General features: G+C 45.4%; 1 protein-coding gene across 1 annotated transcript in view; it reads left to right on the forward strand.

Annotated features, from left to right (window-relative positions):
* TRIO (trio Rho guanine nucleotide exchange factor) overlaps positions 1–24,641 on the forward strand; it is a 5,246,815-nt gene that overhangs the window by 2,075,362 nt on the left and 3,146,812 nt on the right. Inside the window, exon 15 of the mRNA XM_086965300.1 lies at positions 12,714–12,880. Within this exon, the coding sequence (XP_086821426.1) occupies positions 12,714–12,880 (167 nt within the window). The remainder of the gene's footprint in view (positions 1–12,713; positions 12,881–24,641) is intronic.

Below are 24,641 nucleotides of genomic sequence, written 5' to 3' on the forward strand. Positions count from 1 at the left end.
GAGGGGGAAGGAATATCGCTAAGATAACTATCCATCTCATCCAGGCTCCTAATATCACCCAGAGCATATAATTCAGCATAAAAGTTTCTAAAGACTTCTCTTATCAGATCTGGATCCGTAACTAAGGCTCCCTGTGAGTCCAAAATCTCCCTAATATCGGCTGCAGCAGTGCGTGTCCTAGTTCGGATAGCTAAAAAATGTCCAACTCTCTCACTCAATTCGTACGCATCCTGTTTTTTCACCAGATAATGCTTTCCTACTAAAACCTTCAGTAGCCTCTCCTTTAAGGGCAATAATTTTAAGCAAAAAGGGCTCCAGTTAGATATTCTGTCTTATATCTGTAGCAAGATTTTCTTCTTCTAAAATCAATCTATGGCGGGTTACTTCTATTTTAATTCTTTCCCTTTTTCGTCTCGCAAGCACATAACTCATCGTTTCCCCTCTAACACCAGCCTTAAAACAATCCCAGACTACCCCTGGGGATGCTGAGCCTCTATTGATATCCCAAAAATATTTTATCCAGGCTTCCATATGTTTCTGATGAGCCCCATCCTTTAATAAAATACGTTCAAAAGTCCACTGCGAATTCCTGCTCTGAGCCATGGGTAGATTAAATGTTAACACAAGGGGGCTGTGATCTGAGATAATCCTAGGTTGTTTTTCCACTTGGACACCAGGGATTAAGGATTTAGAGATTAAGAAGTAGTCCAGTCTGACCAGAATTATGTGGGGGGCAGAAAAAAATGTACTACCATCTAGAAATGGATGTTGCATCACCCATGGGTAAACTAAGGAGTTATGCTGAGCCATATTAGCTAATGCACTGTATGTCTTTTTCTTTCTCCCTGCATAACCCCCACCCAGTTTTGTAAACGAGCTTTCTGGGTCATGGATATTAAAGTCCCCACAACATACAATGGGCTCTGGCCACAAGGCAAGTTCTGTATCCATAAACTGCCAGACATCAGGATCATCGTCAGTGGAGCCATAACTTGTAACCAGAGTAAAACTTGTTCCTTTAAATACAACTTCCACTATGACCCACCTACCCCATTGATCCTCATTTTTCCTTCGGACCACCACATCCCTGTTCCTCCCTAGAATTGCCACCCCTCTGGTCCTGGTTCCTTGTTTCGAAGCAGCTAATACTGCAAACCCCAACTGTCCCAATAGATATACTTGTGATGCTTCTATATGGGTCTCCTGTAGACATACCAGGTCTAAATGAAGAGCTCTCAGTAAACCTGACACTTTCAATCTCTTATTGGAGTCATTGAGACCACATACATTAATTGAGGCAATCTTACAGGACATTAAAAGAAATCAACAAGTCTCTGCCGATAAACTGTGCTGCTACGGAATAAAGTTCAACAAATCTATGAAAACAACATCTTACAAACTTTATCTGGTGAGTGTGCTGCCTATGCTGAATCTGACACCCAAACAAAATGTGTGTTATCGCACAAAAAAAACAGTAATTCTAACCATTTTTAAAACCCCCAACCCCCTCCCTTGCCTTCCCTCCCCTACTACCCCCCCCCCACTACAGGCAAATAGGTCATATATGACCTATGCATGACCGTTTTTGGATTGCGTCAGTCGCAGCCCTCCCCCAACCCCACTCTCCTGCTGTCAACCCCCCCTGAGAAAACACCCCACATATCCCTAAGTTCTATTAAAACTTAGTGTGCCTACTTAGCTACCCAACCATCATTCAATTCTACACATTTTATTCCTTATACATCTTATTTTTTCAACTCTTCCAAATACTGTTGAGCTTTAATTTCTGATAGGAACATTCTGGCTCTCCCATTCGTGACAACTTTCAACTTGGCGGGAAACAGCAAATATGCTTCCGAGCCCAGAGCCTGAAATGGCGAAATCATTTGCCTCAGCCTCCATCTTCTTTCGACCGTCACATGACAGAAATCCGGCCTGGCAAAGAATGTAGTACCCTCAAAGGATCTCTTATTATCAGGTCTCGCTTTTTCGATAATTTCTTGCCGTAGCAAAAAGTTCCCAACGTATACTAGGATAGCTCTTGGGAAGGGTGGCTGGCTTCCACCTTCTGCGCTGTGCGTTTTCTTCTGAGTGAAAGGAAATCTATGGGCCCTCTGGATCTCTCTGTCCCACTGCCACTGGGACTCCGGAAAAGCACCTTGAAGTAGATTAATCACATAGCGCCTGGTATCCTGCCCTTCCAGCCCCTCTGCCACACCCAAGAGTCTAATGTTATTACGTGTTTGTCTATTTTCAAAATCCTCCATTTTCCACTGGACGTCTTCTGACATCTTTTCCTGTGTAGTTTTAAAGGATTGCCAATTCCCAAGATCATCTTCGAGCTTGCCCGTTCGCTCCTCCACCTCCGTTACTCTACCAACAAGATCATCATATAGTTTATTCGTCTTCTTCAGGTCAGTTGAATTTTTTTAGAATCCTGCCTTGCTTTCCGGCTCACTGACCTAGCCTCGGCTTGGATTTGCTTTAGCATGTTGAATAGGAGTTCGAACGGAGCACTATGCTTTAAAGACACAGCTGGCTCCTCTTCCTGGTAAGTTTGGGAGGTTGCTGAGTAATCCCACAGAAGCCGTTTCTCTGTACCCCCTGGAGAAGCTGTCAGCCGTCTGCTCTGATTCATTTGTCGTTTTTTTTGGGTAGTATCATTGCCTACGTCGGTCCCCGAAGAGCTAGAGCCAGACAGTAAATCCCCATCTGTTTCATCCTCTTCTTCTGAGGTCCCCTCACTGGGCTGAGCTGAATCAGAGTCCTCATTTAAAGAAAATAAATGCTCCCCTTTCACTGAGCCCACATCGCCCTTTCTTTTTAGAGGTTTGTGCATTCCAGAACTCCCAGCAGAATACAGCTCCTTGTTGAGAAGACTAACTGAGCTCCCCCATGTGGCCTTAGCATTCTTTGTGGCACGCAGCTTTTCCTCTAATGACATAATTGCACTCATCATGTCAGCACTCCCAGTCTCACCTTTAACGCACTCTCCGCCGTCTCCAGCATTGCGTCTCCCAAAGGTGCCTCTGCATCTTTCTGTTGCTGCTGTCTTACTGCCTCCTGGGGTCCAGAAATCACTATTCCATGGATAGTGAAGCCCAGGCTAGGCGGTTGCCTAGCAACAGTTGGGGAAGCGTTCTGTGCGTCCACAGCGTCCTCGAGGAGGCCTCCACCATCGCCGCAGCCTCCAGGGCTAAGTCTGTTTGGAGCTCCGTTGTTTTGCCCAGCTGATCGCACAGTAGTGAAAACCTCCGATAAGGTAGGCTGCCTGAAAGAGGTTTCTTTTGATTTGCTCTTTTCTGACTTTTCGAGGATCTTTCCCGGCGGCGCAGAGTGTGTCTCGGCAGGGCTGCTCATGTCGGCGGATACCGCGCTGGGCTTTTCCCGTGAATCTGTCTTCTTTTTCCCTTGCTGCAGGGCTACCGTCTTCTTTATCGCTCCAGGATTCTTTGCAGGGAGCGTAGTCTGTTCAGTATAGACGTTTTTTCCCCCTGTGTCTGCTTGTTCCTTTAATTTCTCCTTTTCTTTAGTTTTATTGGTTTTTGCAGAGCGTGGGGGCATTTTAACCGGCTGTTGCTGTGCTCTTTTAAGTCCGAGGGAGCTCATAATACCACGAAGCCTTTCCTTTAAACCAAGCAGCTCCGCTGATAAATATTCCTTGAAACTACACCGACTTAAGGTGTACAGCGTGTTTACCACCAGCATTCAGGAGCCTTGAGGGGTCATTTCACCGGACAAAAAGCGATCATTTTGTGGTGAAGGGAGAGAGGTCAGGATGCGACTTCTCAGCACAATCCGTCTGCGGCCATCTTGCCCCCTCTAATTTAAAAAAAAAAATATTGTAAATACGTTCAGTAGTTGCTGAGAAAAACAAAAAGTAAAAATATCTATCTAGCGGTGCGAACCCTCCTGACCACAAGCTTCATTCTAATTGGCTGCCAACACTCCAAACCAGGAAGTGTTGGCAGCCATCTTGTAACTCGGTAGAACCAAGTCACAAGAAAACAGTAAAAGATCGTGAAAAATAAAGAAAAGGGCGCAGGGTAGAATCACCCTGACCCCCTAGGCCTGCTCAGGAGGTCCCACAAGGACCCTCCAAAAACGTCCCAATGCGTGCCGGGTGCGCGGATCCGAATATGTATCAGGGGCTCCCCCACTTCAATTAAATGAGCCCCCAGGGAGCCAAATCCCGGGGTCAATCATATAATGATACCGCCACCTCCTCGGGGCTAAGTAAATTAGAAGCAGGAGGGCACACAGCCCTCCCACAGCCCCGGGGACCACCACCACCCAGGGCTTTGAAAATAGAGGGAGGCGTGCTTGATGACCCTGAAGACTGCCTCTCCCCCCCCCCCCCCCCCCCCCCCCCACCCAGGGCCGGCTCCTGCAATGTCCCGGGGTATCCACCCCCGGGACATTGCCATTTGCTATGACAGGGCGGGAGCATGGCTTCCACCCTGTGATAGCAAACCCTGGTTTGCTTTGTTGATGCGAAAGGAGGAAAACCTCCTCTCGCTTTAATAAAGGAAAGGAGAATTGCTTTCGGGCAAGGGAAGCTGCATGTTAGCAGCTCCTGTTGCCCAAAAGCAATGCCGGCTCCCCCCAGGAGGTGGGGAGCCGGCGGGACCGTGGGGGCATTGGGGCTCCCCCCACGGTCCCCAACTGAGAGGCCAGGCCCCGGGTGATGGGGTTCCAGGGGCCAGAAGTGGCCTGGGTGGGGGGCCACGCGGCCCCCCTCCCCTCTAAAAAAAAAATATGTAGGTGTGGGCATGCCTTGGGGGATGGTGTCCCCAAGGCGAATGTAAATTAATGAAAGTGAACGTTTTTGTTTTTCTTTCAAAAAAGTTTGGAGTCACGGCCCCCTTGTGTGAACACGAAGGGAAGTGTGGCTCTCAGCGCGGCCCCCTAGTGTGAATATGAAGGCTGTGCGTCTCTCAGCGCAGCCCCCTAGTGTTAACGCACTGGTTGCGCGGCTCTCAACGCGGCACTCAAGTACTTCTCAGGTCTTTAAAACACCGAGGGGCATATTCTCAAGGACACATTGCTGAGTTAACAGCACTTTATCACAGCCAAACTGGTGATACATTTAACGCACCATTCACAAGCTGGTGCAAACATCCCATATCACCAGTTTACCAGCGAAAACAGCCTAAAAAAAACATCATCACGGATGACCCCGGCAAAAATTGCTTTTGAGATGCAGAGTAGGCAAAAAGCAGCGAACACACCACTTCACAACTTTCTCAACAACCAGCAAGATTGACAAAGAGAGCACAAAATAGGCGATAAGGTGCGTTAGCACCAGGAAGTTTACACATGCTCTGACCTGGTGTAATGTCGGACTACAACCTGCAACATCAATGGGAGCCCAGCCCACAGCCACACCTGATCGACAACAGATGCCATGGAGCCAACTATCATGCATCTCGGACACCCAAGAGTACCCCTACACCACTCCCTTGCCTGCCATCCCCCGACCCCGAAAAACAAATGTGACAACAACCTTCCGAAATCTAGAACGTAACCAATCGGCTGATGTCGCACCATTATAACAATCAAGATGCATGTGAGGTTGGGCAAATGAGAATCACAGTCATCTATGAATTTACATATAAAAAATGTATTTAAACAAAACAACAAAATAAAAGTAGGTACAGCCATGGCGTGTCATCCCTCGACAATCTGTGAATCACAGCCTGCAAGATAAGATTGTGCATCACGCACCCATCAAGGGAGAGAGAGAGAGAGAGAGGGAGAAAGCGAAAGAGTGAAAGAGAGGAAAGAGAGAGAGAGAGAGAGAGAGTGAGAGAGAGAGAAAGTGAGAGAGAGCGGAAGAGCGAGAGAAAAAGTGTGAGAGAGAGAGTGAGAGAGAGAAGAGAGAGAGAAAGAGTGTGAGAGAGTGAGAGAAAGAGAGTGAGTGAGAGAAAGGTAGAGATGTAATGTATAGGCATTTATATAGCGCACTACTTACCCGTAGGGTCCCAAGGCGCTTCGACCGCTGCGAAACCCTTCCTGGCTTCCCTGAGAGATGGTCCCTTAATGGGTATCTCCAGGGTGAGACCAGGCATCCCCGGCGGTCTGGTGGGGCCGTTAGTGAAGATGAGGCAAGCTAATGCCCAGAGTTGCCGAGTGTGATCGCTGATCAGAGTGGGCACCGAGGCGAGAGAATTATCGAGTCCGCTGACCCTGGTCCAGAAAACCTGCCTGCCGGGAATCGAACCCTGGTCCCGGGCCGTCCTCTGCTCTCGGGTCTGCGCCTCTAACCAGTGAGTGCTCACACTGCGGCCAACCACGAACCAGGACATACTGCAGCCCTCAGGCTCACTCATCTGAAACATAGTATAGAATCAGTAATGGCAGAGTACATACAACTTGCACATGCCTTCATCGCTGTCCGCCCCTGTGCACCCAGGCTGCTGCACCCCATCCACTCCCGCCTCCCAGAGGTGTCTGCCCTCCCCTGCGCACCCAGGCTGCTGCACACATCCACTCCACCGCCGAGAGGTGTCAGCCCGCCCCTGCGCACCTAGGCTGCATCCACTCCCACCGCTGCGCAAACAAGCCTCTCTGCTCACCTTCTGCCACCGGCATGTGTCCAAGAGGACCCACCACGTGTTGAAGCAAGCTCCAAGGCCGGGGCCTGCGTCCTTGGCAGCCAGAAGGTCGCATATTTGATTCTGGGTCTTGATATCGCAATAGCCGAGAACATATCAATGCACCACGCCGAGGAGTCAACCTTGTATGGCGTACACGCGGTCCAGCCGAGCTCACAATTCAAATAGGGTTTTGATTGCCAGTATGGTGTATCGAGGCCTACGCACGATCGCAGGCTGCACACCCGCTCAGCTCTCGTGGCACTAACTCAGTGGAACTCAAGTCATCGCCACGTGGCTGGAGGCCCATGTCGGGCAAAGCGCCTTGGCTACCACCAACTCTGTGTATTTCAAGTCATGGGAAAGAATGGAAATGGCCTCCAGCACGTACGCCTGGCCCTTTTTATTGGCCCGGTCACATGTCCTGTGACGCCTGTGCTGCATGAGTATGGTGTGGGTGTAAACCAGCTGTGAGGGAGTGGCTGTGGCATGCTGAGAACAAGACCTGTGATCAGCAGATCACTACAGGGAAGACCTGGGACATGTAGCGTTGTTGTTCCTTCCATGTAAGCGTAAGTGGAGTGGGCTGGCTGAAACGCGCATCCTTCACGACTCCAACAAATGGCGGGTGTGATAAAAGAAGTGTGATAAAAGCAGTGTCTCGGGACCCCATGCCCTGGAACACTGCTGTTTTTCCCTGCCCGGGAGAGTGTGGCAGGTATTGTAAACTTTATTCCTTGCCCACACTCACCCGGGCAGGGAGCACAACTTTGCTCTCACCCTCCGGGAGAACGGAAAAATGCCACTCCCATCCAGGCAAGAGCAAAGTAACAGTTGGCCCACGCCGCACCCAAGATGGTTGCTGGTGGGGTAGCAGACTGGGTTTACAGAGACCTTCGTGCTCCACCTGCGGCACCCAACTTAGAAAAAAAAAAGATGTGGGTGCCATAGGTGGGCACCGGGGTACCCAAGATTAAAAAGAAAATGGCTGACTCCCGCCAGGGTCAGGCCCTTTTCCCTAACCCCACACCAAGCACAGCTGAAGGTTGTGTACAACGTGGTGGACTTCTTCAGGAATCTTGGGCATGTGAACCTTTTGTTTGTGGATGTGTTAGAGTGCTTCAATGTTCCCACAATAGGTGGCATTTGACGGAGAGCCCAAAGAGGATTAACTATTTTGGTTTGTGACACAAATCTGTTTAAAATGATAGCTCTCTTTGTTAAGCATAAGGGTATTCCGGTTCCATGGGTTGTGGTTACACAAAATTGAATTTTTTTCTGATTAATTTTTATAACTCTGTGGTCAATATGGGCTGTCAAATTTCAGCATTATTTAAGGTATTGACTAGCCTAGAGACCGGAGCTCATCATTGGTTGCAGTATTTTAACATTATACTTGGAGGCGATTTTAATGCTAAGATCGGTCAAATCTGCCTCGACGAGAATCCTTTTGGGAGGGGAAGTGTATTCCAACTACTCATATGGAGTAGATGAAAGAGGATGCCGGCTGATAAGAGTCATCGGACAGACAGATTTAATAGATTTAGGTTCTTTAGCAGAGCAAGGCTTAAGCCATAAACCCACCTTTATAAGGTGGGGAAAGGGGTCAACTATTGAGTTTATATTTTTCTCAAGGTAAATGGAAGAGATTATTCAATCATGACACGTCCTACACAACTGCTACAGTGATTATAACCATATAGTTTTTCAAATATTAATACCTCAGGGGAGAAGTAAGAGCAAGAAACCCAGGTGTGACTGGTCTGAGCACCAAAGATAAGAATCAGATGGCGTAATATACTGATCCTGAGCTATTTAAGTCTCTAGTTATTGCCGGCTTGGACCTGCTTTTGGACCCACTGCTTATGAACGACCCTTCTCCCGAGGAGGGTTTGGAGGCCTTTGAGTCCCTTAATAAAACACCTAATCGGATCGTGAAGAGTCTTTCTGCCCCAGGAAGGCAGAGAAAAATTGGGTGGTTCGACCACGATTGCAGACAAGCAAATAAGTGTCTTAGTGAGACTCTTAATGCAAGGCCAAAACTTAATGCAGATGTCATTCAGGCCAGAGCAAACTATAAGCTAGCCATAAAGTTTAGGAAGCAAATCCTAAAGTGAAAAACATGTGACAAATTAATGAATACCTGTGCCAAGGGCGACTCCTGGAGCTTTTGGGAGATAGTTAATGGTAAGAACTCACTGCTTGATGCCACTGACGACATGGGTATTAATATCACACCAGAACAGTGGTTAAATCATTTTTCTGATATTTATTCAGAAGACTCAAGTGGGCCTATTGCAAAGGGTGAGGATTTACTTGTGTTCCCTCTAGCCGCAATATTTGAGTTGGAGGAGGTATGGAAATCTATCAAGATCTCTCCTGCCATTAGGTTCTGGGCCCTGATGGGATCCCTATGGACCTATATAAATCCAACATCTTATTATGGGTCCCACTATTGACTAACATTCTTAATGCCACTGCAGCTAGAGGTATTCCTAAGGAGTGGAAGTCTGCTATAATTGTACCGGTCTTTCAAAAACTGGACTGTCAGAACCCTAGCTTGCTATAGGCCTATCTCCTTGTTAAATCTAATCATAAAGGTGGCTGGAAGTGTTCTTTTGGGGTGAATTGAGGGATGGGCCCAAATTAAAAATATTCTTACTCCTGTTCAATAAGGTTTTAGGAAGGGCAAGGAAACAATGGAACTATGCCTCAATCTAGAGCTGCTGATTGGAAAATACATGCTGACAAAGAATAGCACTATCCATCTAAAACTGCCCAGGAAAACTGCCCAGGTAATCCCCCTTAAAAAGAAGCCCAACATCCACATCTCCCAATTTCAAAACCTTCGTCCTATTTCCCTCCTCCCCTTCTGTGCAAAGATTGTGGAAAAGGTGGTGAATAAGCAGCTCATGAGTTATTTGGAGGAACAATCTCTCCTGCACCCCACACAATCGGGTTTCAGAGCTGGTTACTCCACAGAGTCAGCCTACTCTTTTCCACCGAGGGCCTAAGACGCATAGTGGACGAAGGAGAGACAGCAGCGTTGGTTCTATTAGACTTAAGTGCAGCCTTTGACACCTTGCTGCACTCAACGCTGCTGTCTCGGCTGTCTGACATGGGAGTGGAGGGACGGGCTCTTGCCTGGATAGAGACCTTCTTGGTCAACAGGAGCTTTCAGATGCACTGCCCCCCCTTTAAATCCTCTCTCAGAAAAGCAAGCCATGGGGTTCCTCAGGGCTCGAGTCTGAGCCCTACTCTGTTCAATATCTATATGGAACCCCTGGCTCGCATAGTTCAGACATTTGGGGTGGGCATTGTCAGCTACACTGATGACACCCAATTGATGTTCAAGCTCACGCCCGACCACAGAGAAGATGCCACCAATTTCTCCAACTGTCTTTCATCAGTGGCAGCTTGGATGAATAGCAACTGCCTACGCCTTAATGGCGATAAAACCGAGCTGGTGGTGGTAGGGAAATCACCTTCAGCATGGTCACACATGTGGTGGCCTGCGGAACTAGGCAGTCCTCCTTGTCCTGTGGTTTCGGTGCGTAATCTGGGCATAATACTCGACTCAGACCTCTCCTATAAGTCTCATGTCAGTAACAGCCAGGTGCTTTAGCATACTGAAAGTTCTCTGTAAGGCCTTAGATCTCCTTCCCATCGATTCCAGAAAGACCATTGGCCACGCTTTAGTAACCCCCCACCTTGATTACGGGAATGCTCTGCTTTTGGGTCTGAGCAAAAAAGGACTACACCAACTCCAGTGTGCTCAGAATGCCGCAGCGCGCCTTGTGCTCAAACTCCCCCGCAGAGCATCAGGGAAATCCGCTCTGTCTAAACTTCACTGGCTCCCTATTAAGGAGCAAATTAAATGTAAGTCCCTTTGCTTTGCTCATCGAATCGCCCATGGCATTGGTCCAGGCTATTTACAAAGCCTTCTCACGATACACCGCCCCATTAGGAACCTGAGATCTTCCGGAACGATGATGTTTAAACTCCCCAAAATCACCAGAGCTAGGATGGGAGGATGTTCGTTCAGATACCTGGCTGCCAAGTGTTGGAACGAACTCCCGCTCGAGCTCCGGATGGAACCCTCTGAAAATAGGTTCCGGGGAAAACTTAAAACTCTTCTCTTTCCCCGTGTATAACCCCTGTTCCTTCCTCCGCTCCCTTTTGGCTCACCCCTGTTCTTTCCTTTGAGCAATTTTGCAGTATTTAGCGCGGGGACACACTGCTTTTGTGTAACCAGGCGGTTTATAAATGGTTTTATTATTATTATTATTATTATTATTATCTAGCTTTCATTGACCTAAGTAACGCCTTTGACCGAATTCATAGATCTAAGATGTGGTCTTTATTAGTGGATATGGGATTGCCTAAAGCCTTGTTGGATTTTTTAGGCGCCATGCACTCCAACATAGCCGCTACTGTCAGGTTTGGCCAGGACGGGGAGTGTACGGATCCCCTCAGTTTCCTGAGAGGTGTTAGGCAAGGGTGCGTACTGGTACCTCTTTTATTTTTATTGTACATTATTGGATTGAATCAGTTTTTTGACTTCCAATGGAAAGGATATGCACAGGGTTAAGTTTGCTTTTGCCCCTTCTCTGCTATATGCAGATGACACTGTTTTGTTATCCCGCACAGCTAATGGTCTTAGGCGATTGGTGGATTTGTTTGTAATTTTTATGAATGATATTAACCGGGACACCAATATCTCTAAAACCCATTTAATGATTTGTGGGAAGGTAATCTCTAAAGTTAGGCCTCTAAATATTAAGGGCAGAGTAATTTCGCGAGTTAGTCCTTTTCCATATTTGAGTGTTAGTTTTGATAAAAATTGTAATTGGAGCCCTTGTATGTCTGATAGAGGCTAATGGTTTAACCAAGCTTGTGGTTCCCTTTTTAAATTTCCTGCGACAATTGGAAACAAACCCATAGTTACTCTGCTTCAAATTTACAGGATGAAATGCCTGCCTGTACTTACCTACGGCGTAGCTATCTGGGGCTATCTGAATTGTACACAAATACAGAGGAAAGAGAACCGGTTTGGGTGAAAATTGCTTAGGGTGGGCACACCAGCCCAAGTACTCTTATTCATGACGTTTGGGGTTTGTAGAAGATTTTGTAAAACTAGCCCCACTTCTTTTATGGATCTCTGTTTGGTGTGGGGACCATACAGGTTTTAATAGGGAAGTAATCCAGGATTGTCTTGACTGTGATCTGGGGCATAAGTTACCATGGCTGGCTTATATGAGAGATTTAGCAATTAAACTGGAACATCCTGAATTGTACTATACTCTCAGTCCATTGTTAAAGCTGACGGGAAAAGAATGAAAGATGAGTTTTTTAGTTATGGAAATGAGGGAAACCAGGGCCCTGGAGAAACCGAATATGAGAACTTGCAAGATAATAAAATCCAATTGTGGACTGGAGTCTTATCTTATGAAGTAGATCATGTCACGCATCCCCCCCCCCCCCCCCCCCCGGACAATATGAGTGTAATTCTATTTTAACCTGTCCATGTAATGTCACCACACTGCAAGAGTTTGGATTGTTTGGTATTATTCTGCCTTACGTACCACTACCCGCGCAAGAGCTATTTGAGCTATTTGAGCTATTTGCTCCCATCCCAAGATCAAGGTTTTTTTTATCAGTTCAGGCCTGCCTTTCTACAGTTACAGATGTTGTGTTGACTGAGCCAACTGTTATAGCTGCTGTTGTCGTGCAGAAAAAGTGCTTTACACTTGAATTCTTCTATTTATATGTAAAGATCTAAATATATGTACTGAAAGTAGGACTTTTTTTTATTTCGGTTTTAAGATCATATATTTATACAATGTTTTAACTAATGTATATTTATTTATAGCTTTCCTGTTTTGTGATGAGTGCTATATCGTCTGTTTTTAACTTGTACTTTTAGGACTATTAATTGATAATCAAATAAGGATTTGTTTAAATGAATTGATCTAACTAGTAATACACTTTCATAATAACTTTACATGGATTAGTTGAGCAGCTTCCCTTATTGTCCTCAGAAAATATTTGTCTGTGCACATAGGTTGGAAATGCCTTGATATTTACAATTTTGAACCTACTCATGCTTGCTTTCAGGGGTGGAACTTCTCTGTGACAGGGATGTGGACATGGCATCGAGAGTTCAGGACTTACTTGAGTTTCTCCATGAGAAGCAGCAGGAGCTTGATTTAGCTGGGGAACAGCATCGGAAGCACTTGGAGCAATGTGTACAACTGCGCCACCTACAGGCTGAAGTCAAACAGGTATAAGGAGCATAATAACAAACATGCATCTTCTAGAAAGAAGGGAAATTGTACCGTAACACTTATAAAACACTTACCTCCCTTGTGTTGCAGCCCAAAATTGCTTTACTTATGATCAGATGAGTAGTTACTTCTTCTGTAGTGCATGAATTGGAGAAAAGGTGTTGAAGTGATATTTGTTAATGTTCAGTTTTGATGTCGTGCTGGAAGCCCTGGAGAAGTATGCTCCATATTTGATGCAGCAGCATGTATGCATGTCTTATGGATATAGTTGTAGGCAAAAGAATGTGAATATATGGGATCAAGCTGCATATACAAAGCAATAGGGTTATGGAGTGAGAGTTAATTGGATACATGTTTTGGTAAAAGGCAGGTCTTGGCGTCTCTTTTTTTAATGGTTGATGATGAGCATTAATCTCTTTAGGAGTATGTGCAGAAACTTGCATGTTTGTACGGAGTGTGAGCTTCCACCATTATTTTTTTTAAAGGATTGAATGGTAATCTTTGGGACTTTCTTGATTTAAGGTTTTGCCTTTGCTTGTATTTCCAAAGTTTGCTTTGTAGGAAGTCTGGTTTGATTCCTGTATATTGCGTATTGTGCAGCACAAAGCGCTTTGAAAGTATATTGTTATTCCCACTGATAACAAGTGTGGTGCTTTGAGAATAGAGGTTAGCATTTGCCATTTCTTTAGGTTAAGGACTTCTCTGGATACCACATTCTGAATGCTCTACAGCTTGACAATTTTTCTGGGAGTTTAATGTAGAGGCCATTTGCAAAGTCCAAGTGGGACATCACTAGAGCTAGTGATGTTTGTGTCATGTGTGATAGACTTAGGTAGGGGGAGATCTTTTAAAACATTCTCATTATCTTTCATGGATCTCTTGTCAATTTGTTGATGTAGGATAGAAGTGAGAGGTTGACGTCTGTAACTGTACCAAGGGTTTCACTTTCTTCTGTGTTGCTAGAGGATGACCCATTTCTATGGTTCAGGAGGATAGAGGGATGATATTTTTCCATGATCTTCAGGTGAGTACTTGACTATTTGAAGAGTTGCAGTCAGTCAGTCAGTCAAGTTTGCTTTATTCGAGGTAAAACTCATAAAAGCATACAGCATATAAACAGATGTATTAGTTACTAAAATATTTACAAGTCACAAAGTTCATCAAGTGTGTTGATACAATTAAAAACCATAAAAAAGCATACTGACTACAGTTTAAAAAACCCGTTAAAATAGACAATAATTATAGTTAATGCCCACGAGAACACAGTTTCAACATTGTAAATTTTTTCTACAGAGACACACACATTAAGGAAGACAAATCAATCACTTCGAGGGGGTCAAGCCCACCACAAGTTTTCTTCTAATGGCCCATGCCCACCCCAAGTATTTGGCGACCGCAACTGTGATAACGGGCAAGCTGATAATGCAAATTATTCTTAAGGCCACCTTACTGTCCCTTGTTCCTAGCAATTTGCACATCGCCTTTAGCCAAACACGTCGGGGGTTAAATAGGCCCTACAAACAAAAAGAAGATAGGCGATGGACTCACTTTCACTTTTACAAGCCGGGCATATTTTAGAATTACCTTTACCCCATCTACTGGCTAATGATTTTACAGGTAGTGACCCTGCTCTGAGCTGGAAGTAGAGCTTCCTATCCTCTGGCTTTGTGATGTTGTCCCAATAAGGCTCTAAACTAGGAGAAACTTTTGTTTCCAGAAAGCGACCCTCCATAGAGGAGGGATCAACATCATTCCGGTTCTGGTAGGCGACCATTTCCCAGTACCTTTCTTTTAGGGCGTCTTTGGATGGGAACTGAGCTGTCTCGGGGTTCTCCCACAGCCCCTGCATACCCATTATCCCCAATGGGCCCGCCCTTTGCCCGGGCTTCGCCCGGGTCGTCCCAGGCACATCCCGCGACGCGGAGGGAGCAGCTGTGTTTTGTGCCTCCGGGCACGGAAGTGCTGGTTGGTGGGCGGGGCAGCACTGGAATTTTGGGGGCTGTAGTCCCCCCACTCGGCGGCCACTCGATGTTAGTAAGCGGCGGCGAGGGGGACTAACAGCCGTGGATGGTGCTGCGCTTCCAGCGCGATGTCCCCCAAGGTGTAGGCGAGGGCTCCCCAGTAGCAGGGACAGCGAAGTAGGTTCAGTCCGTTACAGGACGTTTGAGGGCTCCCTGAAGAGTTACGTTTGAGATCATTTTATACATATATTGTTCCACTACCATAAGACATTTGGCAAGCCTTGTTGAGTCTTTAATTCAGAGTCTGGTTTCAGTTTTAAGGTGAACAAAGTGTCTGCTGCAAAGTTGTAGGCTGCGAGGTTGAATTCGTTAACAGTGGAGTTTTGTAAACAATAAAAAGCAGTGCTGTTTGGTGAGCCTTGCTGGACATCCATTTGGCCGGTGTATGGTGATTCGTTGAAACTATGTGTTTACAGGTTGGACTCTATTTTTCATGTAGGGTAATATCCAGTTTAACTCAGATCCCTACATTCCATTTTGATTTAGTCTTTGGGTACCAGTTGGTGGTCGGTTGTTTCAAATGCTGGAATTAGGTCAATGTAGGAGTAGAGCAGCAATCACATTGTTGTCACTTGAATACTTGAAGTCATCCCAGATGCGTACTAGATCTATTTCAAGTGTGATTTGTTTAATAAAGTCTGAGATCTCGAAGTAAGCTGCCTTTTCAATGAGTTTATCTACAAAGGTCCCATTGTACAGTAGTCTGTAGTTGGCTGTGTCAGTATTTCTAAGTATTTGTTCAAAATAGGATATTTTAGATTGCTTAGTAATTTGCCTATTTGGTATAGATGGAGTTGGTGATATTTTTACACTCTTTTGGCAGGATTTCAGGAGAATGTTTTTGACTATATCTTTTTTCCTTGTTAAAAGATGGAAAGAGTGCAGTTCATTGTGTGTACTCCTAGTATCCCATTTAGGCAGGGAAATTGGTGGTGGGCTATCATTGCTTGCCTTTGAGAGAAAGTAAAATTTACAGAAATGTTTCAGATAGGCACTATGATAAGTCATTGGTATTATGTTAGATGTTGACTTTATCCTTAAGCATGTGTGTTTCCTGCAAACATTTTCAAGGATCATGTTTCTGTTTTTTTAAAGTTTGATATCTGAGGTGAACTGTCCTGTCCTCCTACTGTTAGCTGAAAACTGGGTTTTGAGAGGGACTGCCAAACTCAATGTGTCCAGTTAGCCACTTTTGAAAATATTGTACTGACTGAGATTTCCAGGTCCAAGGGGATTGAAACAGTTTTTCTTATAAAGAGTTTAACTTAAGCTACCTCATTATACTAATAACTGTAGTTGTTATAACATTTATAGGTGCTTGGATTGGCGAAGGTAAGTTGAGAATGAAGTAGACAATGTGGTGGTGATGGCGTGGGATTACCAGCTCATGGTATTTTCTATTACTGATACTCACCTGGGCCCCTCAAATTTACACACTTAATCTCTGATTTTTTCCTTTCTGCCTATCAGTGATTATACCTTATAATTGTACACCATAATTTACCAATTCCTTGTCACTTTTATCCTAACCACAAAGGTAAATTAGGATCAGGGTGTTAGAATAATAGGTAGTATGACATTTCAACTTTATCAATAAATAACCACAGACTCTGGAAAGTTTTAAACACTTTATCTATGCAATATTCTGTGAGTCAGGTGCCACAACAATGAGATTAGGGATTTTGCCAGTAAGAAAATACCTATTGAAGCATAAATCTTGCTGGACTTTAAGAAAATGCCTTTAGACATTGGTACCTGGGAAGGGTGAAAAAGGGAAAACGGTACAAGGACATAGCACACAGATTATATTTACCTAGAATGGTGCGAGGACCAACCCTGTCCACGGGCTGGGACAAGAAAAAGGCTCCCGACTAATCAGGTGCCCACAGGACAGGACAGGTGCAGGAGAGGACAGGCAATCTCCGCTAAGTGCAACGCCAGCTTCACACCCCCCTGTATGGCTATTCTTGGCCCCCGACTGGGTAGATCGATTCTTCTCCCTCAGAAAACTCCTGATTCTTCTGGCAGAGTGCTCGACTAGCACTCTGCTCTCGATTCTCCTTCAGCATACGTTGGGTCAGTGACAGATCTGTGACAAGTCGGAGAATCTAACTAACTAAGCCTACCTTAGTTATACCATTTCCAGGGACGTATACCACCCCCCAATGTTGCAAACATGTGTATTCCCTTAATTTGATTGGTCAGAAAGACAGGGAGAGTTCCTCACACTATACTAGTATGAGATAATTTCTATTCGATATAGTTGATCAAGTTCCCGCCCATAATTTACTTTCCCATGCTTTTATTCCACCCAGCAATATTTGCTTCAAATCATATACAATATATTAAATACAGTCCATATTTCTTCCTCTCCTGCGGTCACACGGTCAGGTTCCCAGGAACATTGTGAGTAAGTCAGGACTTTGGCTGTAATTCAATGTCAGTGGCTTCAAGGTTTTCTGTGATCATCTGCGCAGACGCAGCCTTTTCGAAATAAAGTTTGCAACACCCTTCAGGTCCAAATAAAAGCTAATAATAAAATCAAAGAAAAAAAAATGTTAGAATACAAAAATAAATGAATGCACTGTATACCACTTATTTATACTCTAACCCCATTACTTTACTTTAACTATAGCATTAGTAATTAAGCAGAACTGTTAGAAATGGGATCCCTGGCTGGCCAGGGCTTGCGCCAAAGTCAGTCAGAGACCACCACTCCTAAGTCAGGGCAAGGGAGTTACACGCCAAGATAACCCCTGCTCACCCTCTAGGTAACGTGGAGCGAGCAGCAAGGCTAAACTTGGAGGCGATGTGAGTTAAGTATTTGCGCACGCACCCCAGCAACAACACCCAAGGCCCACCACAAAGGAAACTCCACACAAGGTTATATATAAAAATAGCCTTTGTATTATACCAAAACACATTAGATAAAACACACACTTTACAATGTGCCAACAGGCACGGGCAGAATTTACAGGGGATATGTACAAGACAGGGCCACTAGGGCAACTGTCAGGAATCAGCACTTTTAGAACTTAGCACTAGGTAGAATTAGCACTTGCACATAGAATAATATTCACTTTAGCATCAAATAGAACATAAAGCACACAACCAGTAATCACTGGTAAAGGTTAAGTACCACCTACGCAATCCTAACCACCTTAGGAACAGGTCACGCAGGGAACCAGGACCTCACTAGCACCACCTGTACTAGCAAGAAAACAACCACCTAAGTATCACAATACAAGTAGGGGTGTAAGCACATAACACATGATGCATAACATACATTCAGCGGTGTAAGGAGGGAAAACATATGATGCATAAACAACACATTCAGAGGTGTAAGGAACAAGGCACATGACGCATAAAAACACATTCAGAGGTGCATCAAAGAACACAATTGCGCAAAATCACATTGGCACATAAATCATAAATGCGCCAGAATCACATTAGCCACAACCTGTGGCAGTCCCTAGGCCAACTGGCCTCTCTAGGGCTAGGACGCCCTGTGTCCCAGTGTCAGGGGCCTAAACGTGGCAGCTGCCCACGAAGTGCTTGGCAGCTGGTGAAAACAATGGTGGGGACAACGTTGGAGCCTCCCAGGCTCTAGAACGAATACAATGTCACCCAAGAGCCTCTCTGGCTCAACCAACAATAATGCGCCTGAGCCCCTCGTGGGCTCTAAGAAATTAACGTGGCCCTCAAGAACCTCTCTGGGCTCTTGAAGATACTTGCGGCGCCTGAGCCCCTCGTGGGCTCTTAGTAAATCGAAATGCCCCCTTGAGCCTTTCAGGCTCAAACACAAAATGCGACCGTCTCTGGAGCCTCTCTGGGCTCTTAGCACAAAATGCGGCAGTCTGTTGGAGTCCCTCACGGGGGACTCTAACTCACACTGGTCCCAGGAAATGTCAGCAACGTAGGAGCCCCACTCGGGGGCTCGAACACAGAGATACGCCCCCTGAGCCTCAACCGGCTCTACACACCGGAGGGGTGGGGGCGCGGGCACCGGCAATGTGCCCCGACGGCCCCCCTTTCCCCCCTGAGCTGCACTCACCGGTTCTCTTCGGGAAGGTGCTGCAGCTCCTCTGTGTGGCTGCGATGGTGCGGCGGCTCCTCTCTCCCCGGGGCTCTCTCTCCACATAGGAGCCCCGGCAGGCAGCTTCCACTTCCTCTTCTTCCGGGCTGACCTGCGGGGGCGGGACTTCCGGTTCTGGCCCCTAGAGCTTCCGGGTCGCCGCGGGCAGCGCGGCGGCCCTTTTCAGGCAGGCCGGCAGGGGGGATGAATTTACCAAGGGGTGGGCTCCCTCGAGGTAAATTAAAAATCAAACAGCGGCAAGGGCGCGGGACAAATGCCTGGTGGACACCGGCTCGGTCACTCAATTAATCCCGCACTACACGCAGGGTGGGCACCTGCTATTCCCCACGCAAAATGCGGGGCGGGGGAGCGCTGAGATTATAGCAAAGAGCGCTCCCAAGCGCTATGAGTCAAATAAAGCGCTCCCAGGCGCTTGTGGGGACTAAATACAGCGCTCCCAAGCGCTAGAGGCCCAAATCAAGCGCTCCCAGGCGCTAGGGGCCAACAAGCCCAGCAAAAGTCCTTCTAGGCAGGCAGGGGGGCAAGGCTGGGCCCAGAGCCAGCTCACAGGGTCTCCAGGCAGGGAGACAGTCCAAGTGGCGGTCCTCTGGCCCAGCAGCAGCAGCAGCCCCCTCAGGCAGGATCCTGGAAGAGAACAACATCTGTGGGGACACAGCCCCATTTTTATACACCACATTCCTTTGTCTAAGGGTGCAGGGTGGGGGAGAAACCAGTCGCAGCTGGTTTTGGAGCACTCTTGATGGCTCAACCACCCATTTCATTCACTGGCAGGGCTAGGGTAATCAGTCGCACCACAGTGGGCGGAGCCAGCATTGTCTGGGGAAAACCCAGTCTCATTCAGGACACAGGTACACTCCTCCCCAGCCATCAGCATGCTAATCTCCCACTCACCACCGGGCAGACCCATCCAGCCTTCCTGGAGCCAGGCTCACCAGCCAGCTCCAGTCAATCATACACCAGCCATATTTTACACTAATATGCCAACTTCTAGAAGTGGCATTTCCGCACAAGACACAGTCATGCCACATACATCATTGCGAAGCATTCACTCTCACGATTTCGCACATACCAAATTCGAGCATGCACACCTCACGCATCAGGAACTACCAGGGACACAGACATTCCCCATGCATTCCTATGGGAGGGCAGGCCTATCTCATCACATGCACTCAGAGTGCGCACACACTTTCCACTGGGACACAGTGAAAGTGCGCAGAAACCAAAAAATCACTACCTCCAGTTCATATTCACAAAGCAAAAAGTTTAAGGGTGAACCTGCCAGAAGGGCCAAGTCCAACAAGAACATACAAAGTTTAGTTCGAGCAGGAGTATGTGCATTAATATGTGAAGCATAAAGCGGCCATCTATGGCACTAATGCGCAGCTTCAAAGAGTTCCCACCAAAAGCATTGATACGTCACACTACGTAGGTGTAGGAGACGCATGTGCAGAAAGATTCCCGCGTTTTCGGCGGCCATATTAGGACACTCAGGTTACTGTCAGTAAAAGCACATAGGTAAGCTTCCCCTAGATACTAAAATGTTGTGTAATGCAATTATTAGTAAATACAAAACATGCTGATTAATAAGTTACATGTTATTTCGAGAGGATTGAATATGAGCAAGTTTCTTTACATATGAAATCTTGCTCCATCAGCGGTTACGTCATATAATGAGGTGTTTGGTATGACTCATTTTAGATTTGTAGATGTGAATATGGCTTCAAGGGTATGGAATGCTGAGTGGGTGGGTCCCATGACCACATGGTGGAGGTCAAATGTGTCATAGGTGAGTAGGCATGATGTATGACATAGTGGTGGCTTAGCAAACAATATGTTTAGCTTGCCTAGACTACAGAAGTTCTTGTGGCACCTTGTGTATCTGTTATTGAGTCGACAAGCATTTAGTTCACAAATTTCATTTAGAAAATAGAAACTTTTTGGGTTTTGTTCAGACTGTTTCTTATGTGCATTTTATGAATTAAATAGCGGAGATGTATATAATCATGAGTTGTACTGAATTATATAAGATTAAATTCAGTCTCGTTTTATAACCCTGGGAGGATGAGAGGCAAACTTGTCAGCCTTTGTACTTGCATTATTCTCACAGATTACACAACTGTTGACTTAGTTTAGTTACCTATTATGATTCCCAGAATGTCTTTTCCGCATGAATAATCATGATAGCAGTAGGAAAGGCTCTGAAAATCAGCTGCACTTTCTCTGGGCTTATGTTCTGTACTCCACCTCTGCTCCAACTTCTCTCAGTAACTGATCTCCCTTGAAGAGAACTGACAGTGTCTGCCTGTTTTCCTGAAACTTCTCATCTTTTCTTAATGCTGCCTGGGATTAATTTAAATAATATATGTTCTCCAAATCTAAAATTCCAGAATCTCAAACACACTGCTGTCTAAGTTTCTGTGCACACTCAAATTAATACACCAATAATCTGGGGTGGAGACATCAATAGCATTCCGTATTGCAAAGAAGATAGAGCCTTCACTCTTCTGCCTAATACACATACCACCTAATGTCATACTCATTTATTTGCAAACACATCCACGTTTACATATGGGACATTTGCACTGCAATAACACATGCAATAAAGTCAACACTTTCAGGAGAAATAACCAAAATAGAAATAGATGTGAGGAATTGAGGTTGCAAGTAGCAGATGCGACTCTAGGGGTAGATGTCTTAACAACAATCAGCACCAGACAGAGGTGACCGACTGACTGAGTCTGTCGGATGAAAGACAATTTGTGGCAAGGCAGCACAATGAGGGAAATAAACCCTGTTGCTTTTCGACTTTGGCTATTACATAATGAAGCAAACCACAAACAGGTGACTTAACTGAGGTTGCTGGAGTGCTTGGTGGTTGGCATCCAAAAGCACAAAAATAATGCCTTGGCAATATACTACCAAGCACTCAATAGAAAACTGACCGCTTGCGCTCGTGAATGCTTAGCCCAATATGTTCATGCTGTAAAGGTAATGTCAGTTAGCCATGCATAGATAGAGGAAATGAATGTACCATTAGAGGCCAAGGAGATTCATCCGGCTACAAAAGATCGGACAGTCAGGAACCGCTCAGGCAGTAATGGGATTCCTATTGAGCTCTGTGCAGAATATGCCTCTGCATTGGCGCTTAGGCTAAAGTCTTTGTATATTGAGGCATTTGAATGGCATTCTGTAGCAATTCACTAGAGAGACAATAATTGAACCATTCCCTACACCCCATCAAGACCCATACCAACTTGCCTTGTACCATCCACTATCAATGCTTTATCTGGAATGTAAAATACTGGAAAATAGAATGTCTCTTGACCAATTCATTAGTCTACCCATACCAAACTGGCATTATCCCCCACCATAAACATAGCCATCATTCTTAGGCACCTTTCCACATCAACTTGAGTGTCCACTTTGCCAAGACACAACCGCTGTAGTGTCAGTAGACATGGAGAAAGCTCACTGCCCAAGTTATACAATATTTCTGTTTTGTAGTATGAAAGTTTGAATCATAAACATCGATAAAAAAATGTTTTACCATAAATTAATTGACTTTGGAGATATGTCAGGCTTGAGAGTAAATCAAATAAATGTTCCTATCAGGTGCATCAGATGTGGAAGCCTCCCTGTTAAAGAATTGTCCCAAGAATATCGCACTGATAATGATATAGTAAATGAAAACCCTAACAGGGCTGTATCAGTGATCTGTCAGAGCATAACATTTTGGTAAGAATCACCATTCTCAGTACCGGATAGAATAGGTTTGCCTTTTCATGCTGTTGTATTATTTTGCAACGGCTCAGTAAAGTATTTTCATGAAATTAATTTGAGTAACAGCCTTCTACTTTTGCTTTAAGGGTGTTGGATTCAGACATATAATCTCATGGTATAAATACGTAGGGGTGAGCGTAATTTGCATAGTCGCACTACGCACAGCTCTGCGAAACGTTAAAAAATCTCCGCGAGCACACAAAAGTTCCGCAAACACACAAATTGCTTGTTCCGCCAGTTTGTGATGCATTTTTCCTGTTCGCGAACGATGTTTGCATGCTCGGGAAGAAATATCTTGCGAAACCGCATTTTGAAAGCGCGATCAAGCAAAAAATTCTGCGAAGCAGCGGATTTTGACAATTCTGCATTCTCCGCGTAATGCGAAATTACCCAAATTCCGCGAGCGGAACGGAATTTACCGCCCAGGCCTAATAAATAGTTGCCAACCTTAAAAGAGGGGTGTGGGCACCAACTGTTGAATTCTGGTATCTCTAGTCTCATCTCCAGTTGGTGGCAAGATGTAAAATGCCTTTAAGCCACTTGTTGTTAAGTGAAAATAAGTGAAATTTAGAAAGAAAATCTCAGAACGATAAAAATGAAGCAGTAACTAGATGACATAATTTACAAGCTTCTACTATTGGTGACAAGTTCTTGCTGGAATGGGCTGACGTTGAGACACTAAAAGGCTTCACTGCAGACTTCCATGGATGTCATTATGGTTCAATCACAAGAAATGCTTGGTGATGCCCATGTTGAAACCCCTAGGATTTTGGGGTTTGACGTAGCCCCAGATCTCAATTTGAAATCCGCTTTTTGAGCCTAAGGTGAGCACAATTGTAGATTCTGGTGCCATTACATTATGGCTGAATGTCGTATATTCTACACAAGTCCTGGTGTCCCTGCTTATTCATCAGTTCACTTGCCAGAGACTTGTTTAAGGCCTCAAGGCCTTATTGCAACCATGCCTAGTCCTTCCTCTAAGCTTCAAAATCCTGTAGGAGGCTTCTTTTCAAACCCTCTTAATAAATGCTTTAAACAGATTTCAAATTACCTGTTGTGCAACAGTTTCCTGGTGTAATGTAAAACAGTTAAACCGAATTATCCGACATTGTCCCGTTTCAGTAAAGGTATCCAGCCAAGGGACTATCTCTTTGGGGTGACAGTATGCAATTGGAAATCCCAGCTTGTTATAGGTGCCTCAGTAGTAAACACAGTTACCTATAACTTTTGAGTGCTTACCATGTTCCTCAGATTGAAATAGTATAATCTAGTGGGCTTAATTTGCAAGCCGCGATGTTCAGTAGATAAAGGTTAGCTATTAATGTTCTTAAAGTGGCAAGGTTTTCTATTTACAACTGGATCCGCAAATCTTGAAAAAACAAAATAAACAAATAAAACACAGCCTGGTCAATGGCTATGCTCTACAGGCAACACGATGCACAGCAAGGGGTGGCTGTCCAGAAAGGATTGGGTACTCCTGTCAGTTTTTGTTTCTCACCCCGCTGAGCAATGGCTGAAGACAGCTGCTTATTGCGTATTTTGGCACAGGGCCTGATCGGAGGCCTAATTCAGTACACAGCTGGGTTTGGCCACTGGAGGTGATTTATGCTCAGTGGCTGGTGGCATATACACATCCATAGATAAAAGTTAATAACTACAATGCATTATACACTCATAGGTAAAATTTGCCATAATAGCTGTCACTAAATCAGTTCTGTAAATCTCAGTCAAGGGAAAACACATTAAAATGATGCTGAAACATGGCCACCTCATCTGCATACTTACCCGCCGTGAGGGCAACGGCAGCTGACATTCTGTCCGGGGGGACGCTGTGAGGGGAACGGCGGCCTCCCACATGGCC

Source organism: Lissotriton vulgaris, chromosome 4_1 (genome assembly GCF_964263255.1).
Source record: "Lissotriton vulgaris chromosome 4_1, aLisVul1.2, whole genome shotgun sequence".
NCBI lineage: Eukaryota > Metazoa > Chordata > Amphibia > Caudata > Salamandridae > Lissotriton > Lissotriton vulgaris.